The 5,224-nt window shown below is 36.6% G+C and overlaps 1 protein-coding gene across 1 annotated transcript in view; it reads right to left on the bottom strand.

Moving 5' to 3' along the window:
• Positions 1 to 5,224, bottom strand: part of DNAL1 (dynein axonemal light chain 1) — a 35,890-nt gene that overhangs the window by 13,188 nt on the left and 17,478 nt on the right. The window contains exon 6 of the mRNA XM_023511484.1: positions 3,223 to 3,235. Within this exon, the coding sequence (XP_023367252.1) occupies positions 3,223 to 3,235 (13 nt within the window). The remainder of the gene's footprint in view (positions 1 to 3,222; positions 3,236 to 5,224) is intronic.

Here is a 5,224-nt window from a genome sequence, read left to right as displayed (position 1 = left end):
CCTAAGCCCAGGAGTTGGAGGTTGCTGTGAGCTGTGACATCATAGCACTCTACTGAGGGCAATAAAGTGAGACTCTGTCTCAAAAAAAAAAAAAAAAGAAAAAAGAAAATATTTTTGTACAGCTGTAAATGTGTTTATGTTTCAGGATGAGTGTTATTACAAAGAAGTTAAAAACTTAAAAAAAATTAAATATATTAAGTAAAAAGTTATAGTTAAGGTTAATTTATTGTTGAAGAAAAAATTTTAATAAATTTAGTGTAGCCTAAGTGTCCAGTGTTTATAAAGTCTCCAGCAGTATACGGTACTGTCCTAGACCTTCACATTCACACACGACTCACTGATTCACCCAGAGCAATTTCCAACCCTGCAAGTTCCATTTATGATCAATAGCCTATGTGGGGCAGGGTGGTGCAATTTTTATCTTCTATCCCATATTTTTATGGTACCTTTTCTTTGTTTAGGTATGTTTACATACACAAATACATACCATTGTGTTCCAGTTGCCTACAGTATTCAGTACAGTAATATGCTGAACAGGTCTATAGTCTAAAAGCAAGAGGCTATTCCATATGGCCTAGTGTATATCAGTAAGCCGCTGATGTTCCTATGACAAAATCACCTAATGCTGCACTTCTAAGAATATATCCCTGTAGTTAAGCAATAAATAGATATTTTGAAACAGCTAGAAGAGAGGATTTTGAATGTTTTCATCACAAAGAAATAATAAAGATTTGAGGTAAACAGACATGCTAATTATCTTGATTTGATCATTACACAATTATATATATCCAAAATATCACTTTGTATGCCATAAATATGTACAATTATTATGTGTCAATTTAAAAAATTACTCAGCAATATATCTTTGTTGAAGAAATGTACAAGGCCTTATATGAATTAAAACTATAAAATTCTACTAAAGGATGTAAAAATCTGAATATATCTTTCTATAAGGGAAGATTCATTATTATAAACATACAAATACCCTCCAAATCAATCAATAAATTTAAAAGCAATCCAAGACTTTCAATAGGAATTTATTTTCGTGAACTTGACAAAATGATTCTCAAGTTTCTCCAAAGAGTAAATACCCAGGAAAAGCTGAGACTCATCTTAACAAATATTAACATATATCTTAAAGCTAGAGAAAATTATTAAAGCAGCATGATATCAAAGCTGGAACATATAGAAAGAAAAACAAACAGAAAGAAACTATCCAGGAACCTACTTGTGTATACATTGGAATATAGCAGGTGACATTTTCAAACAGTGAGAAAAAGAGACTTTTCAACAAATAGCTAAGTATTTAGAGAATAAAAATAAGGTTTCATGCTTGCTTCATGACACACAGAAAAATAACCTGTAGACAAATTAAAATTAAAAAATTTTAACTTCAGAAATTTTTATTAAAGAAGAAAATGTAAGACTATTTTTATATCTATAAGTAGCCAGGACCTTCTAAGTAAAATACTAACCACAGAAGTCAAACACATTTGACTAATAAAAAATTTTAAACTCAAGGCCAGGTGCAATGGCTCACATCTGTAATTTCAGCACTCTGAGAGGCTGAGGCAGTTGGATTGCTTGAGCTCACAAGTTCGAGACCAGCCTGAGCAAAAAGTGAAACCCCATCTCTACTAAAAACAGAAAAAACTGAGGCAAGAAGATAGCTTGGGCTCAAGAGTTTGAGGTTGCTGTGAGGTATGATGCCACAGCACTCTACCCAGGGCGATAGTGAGACTCTATCTCAAAAACAAAAACAAAAACAAAAACAAAATTTAACTCCATCAGTGCGGTTGCTCATACCTGTGATCCCAGCACTTTGGGAAGTCAAGAAGGCAGGATCACTTGAGGACTAGCCTTGGCAACAAAGTGAGACTCATCTGTACAAAAAGAAAAGACTAGCAAGGTGTAGTGTTATGCATCTATAGTCCCAGGTACTTGGTAGGTTAAGCTGGGAAGATCTCTTGAGCCCAGGAGTTAAAGGTTACTCTGAGTTACAATTGCCCCACTATAATCCAGCCTGGGTGACAAAGTGAGACCTTGATTCTAAAAAATAAATTTAACTCCACCATGAATGGAGTTAACCATGAATACTATAAAAAGACAAGCAATAAACTAAGAGAAAATATACTCAATAGTTTTGAAAACTGCATTAAATTTTAGTATGGAATATGTAATCATATTATCTATATTTGACTACTGTGGCTTAAGTTCTTCTCTCCTCCTCTTCTCTGCCTCTCCCTTCTTCCTTCCCTCTTCCCTCCTTCATCAGTTTCTCATCTTTTTGTTGTTATTTATCTATATCTATTATCTCTCAATAGATCCTTGGGTTGCTTCCACCTTTTGGCTACTTTAAAGAATGCAGCTATGGACATACAAATATTGTTTGTTTGTACTTTTGTGTGTGTGTGGGGAAAATGATTATTTTTAAACGGAAAGGATAATATTAACAAAATTTTAAAAAAAAAAAAACAGTACAAGCAAGTATAAAAAGAAAAATCTGGCTTGGCGCCTATAGCTCAACCGGCTAAGGCACCAGCCACGTACACCTAAGGTGGCAGGTTCGAATCCCCAGCCCGGACCCGCCAAACAATGATGGCTGCAACCAAAAAATAGCCGGGCGTTGTGGCGGGCGCCTGTGGTCCCAGCTACTTGGGAGGCGGAGGCAAGAGACTCGCTTGAGCCCAGGAGTTGGAGGTTGCTGTGAGCTGTAATGCCACGGCACTCTACCCAGGGGGACAGCTTGAGGCTCTGTCTCAAAAAAAAAAAAAAAAAAAAAAAGAAAAATCTTCTCACTCTATCTCCCTAGCTCCCTTCCCTGTTTTAGAGGTAAGAGCTATATTCTATTCATGAAATATAGAATCAGAAATACTCTATTCATATGTATATATATATATATTCCACTTTCCTTTTTTCCCCCACTTAACAATTAATGTGTCTTGCAAATTATTCCATTTCAGCACATACAAGTAAGTTCTACCTCTCTGTTTTGCCTTGATACAAAGTATTTATTTAGCTAATCCACTACTGATAAATATGTTGTTAAAATCTTTGTACAAATTATGTTGCAATGAACATACTTGCTCCACTATCTTTGTCCATGTGAGTATGAAAAACTCATAGAATAGTTGAGACAACGTAAATACATATTGAAGGTTGTAACAGTTATTGACAAACTGCCTGTCTCAGCAATAGTGTTTAGGAATGCCTTATCACTACTCTTGAGCAGGTTCTGAGCCTCAGTTTCTTCACCTTAAAACGGGTAATCTCTAGCCACTGGCCTTTCTCTTCCATGACTGTGCCAAATTCATTCCCACCTGAAAACGTTTGTACTTGCCAATCCCTCTGTCTTAAGAACTCTATTACAATAGATTTCCACTAATGTGGCTCCTTTTTTAACCTTTACATCTCAGCTCAGATGTTACCTCCTCAAAGATGATCCAACCATTCTATACCTAAAGCAGACCTTTAGGCAGTAACTCTCACCATTCATAATTTTATTTTTTCTTCTTACTCATAACTATCTGAAATTCTTATTTGTTTGTTCTTTTTCTCTCTTTCTCTCTGGTCCTACTGACCATGCCAGTTTTGTTAATTAGCATCTACAGTAGTGCTTGATACATAAAGTATGCACTTTATAAATATCTGAGTGACTCAATGTTTTATTACTGATTACACAACTTTTTTACCTTTTCAAACATAATTTTATTTTTAACAAATAAATTTAATAGCTTAATCAAAATGTGCTGACGTACACATGCATATACATGTATGTGTGTACAAACCAATACAATCACACAGTGCTATATTTGTGTAAAGAGAAGCAATGGAGGTGGGGCGCCTCTTTCATCCTCCCCACCCTAGACTGCTCTTTCTGGACAGGCAGCCATTGATTACACAACTATTACTTAAGATTTTTAATTCTAAAATATATACTCATTACAAAAAACAAATCAAGTAATTTATAAATATATGAAGCACACCATAACCATTTTTCTTCTCCCTACCTAACCCCTCAGCTCCACGAGGTAACAAAAATTTTGTGTTTGTTTTGTATACTTAAAAAAAATTGTGCACATATGAATAAATAGATAGCTCTGTGTGTATATACATGCTATGTTGTTTGCACTCATAGTATGCAAGGTATTTTTTTTTCCCTGTAATTTAAATTTTTCTTTTTCTACTTTTTTTTTTTTTTTTTTGAGACAGAATCTCATTATGTCACCCTCGGTAGAGTGCCATGGCACCACAGCTCACAGCAACCTCAAACTCTTGAGCTTAAGGAGTCTCTTGCCTCAGCCTGCCAAGTAGCTGGGACTATATATAGGTACCTGCCACAAAGCCTGGCTATTTTTTTTTTTTAAGTTTTTGGCCAGGGTTGGGTTTGAACCTGCCACCTCTGATATATGGAGCTGGCGCCCTACTCCTTTGAGCCACAGGTGCTGCCCAAGCTCAGCTATTTTTTTTTTTGTTTTTGTTGTCATTGCTGTTTGGCAGGTCCAGGCCGGGTTTGAACCTGCCAGCCCCGGTGTATGTGGCCCTCGCCCTAACTGCTGAGCTCAACAATATATCAGGAATATCCTTCTATGTCAATACACAAAGCTTTAATATACTTTAAAAAACCAAGTCACATATTCTCGTTAAAAACCTCCAACAGTTTTGCAAACCACTTGGAAAAATAACCTAAAATCTTACCAAGCTCTATAAGGCTTTATATGGCCTGGTTCCCAGCTCCCTCTCCAACACTGAGGACTCTCCAACTCCTTCACTCAATTCTTTCTGCTCTTATTTAAGGACATCAAGCAGCTCCAGGTTTAGGAAATTTTCACTTACTGTTCCCTCAGTCTAAACACTTGTTCCTTGGTCAGCCCTATGATCTAAATACTCATTTACACAGAGAGGAGTCCCTATCACTCTACATTCTCTTATCATGCTTCATATATCCTCATTCCATTCATCACCACCCGATGTATCATACAATTATGTTTTAGTACATCTCTTCCACTATAATGTAAGTTCTATGACAGCAAGGACTTTAAACAATATTCTTTTGTGGGCGGCACCTGTGGCTCAGTGAGTAGGGTGCCAGCCCCATATACTGAGGGTGGCAGGTTCAAACCGGCTTTGGCTGAACTGCAACAAAAAAATAGCTGGGCATTGTGGCAGGCGCCTGTAGTTCCAGCTACTTGGGAGGCTGAGGCAAGAGAATCGCCTAAGCCCA

The sequence above is a fragment of the Otolemur garnettii genome, unplaced genomic scaffold, assembly GCF_000181295.1.
Source record: "Otolemur garnettii isolate 467f Iridium unplaced genomic scaffold, OtoGar3 scaffold00020, whole genome shotgun sequence".
In the NCBI taxonomy this organism is placed as follows: domain Eukaryota; kingdom Metazoa; phylum Chordata; class Mammalia; order Primates; family Galagidae; genus Otolemur; species Otolemur garnettii.
This window is presented reverse-complemented; position numbering and strand designations above follow the sequence as displayed.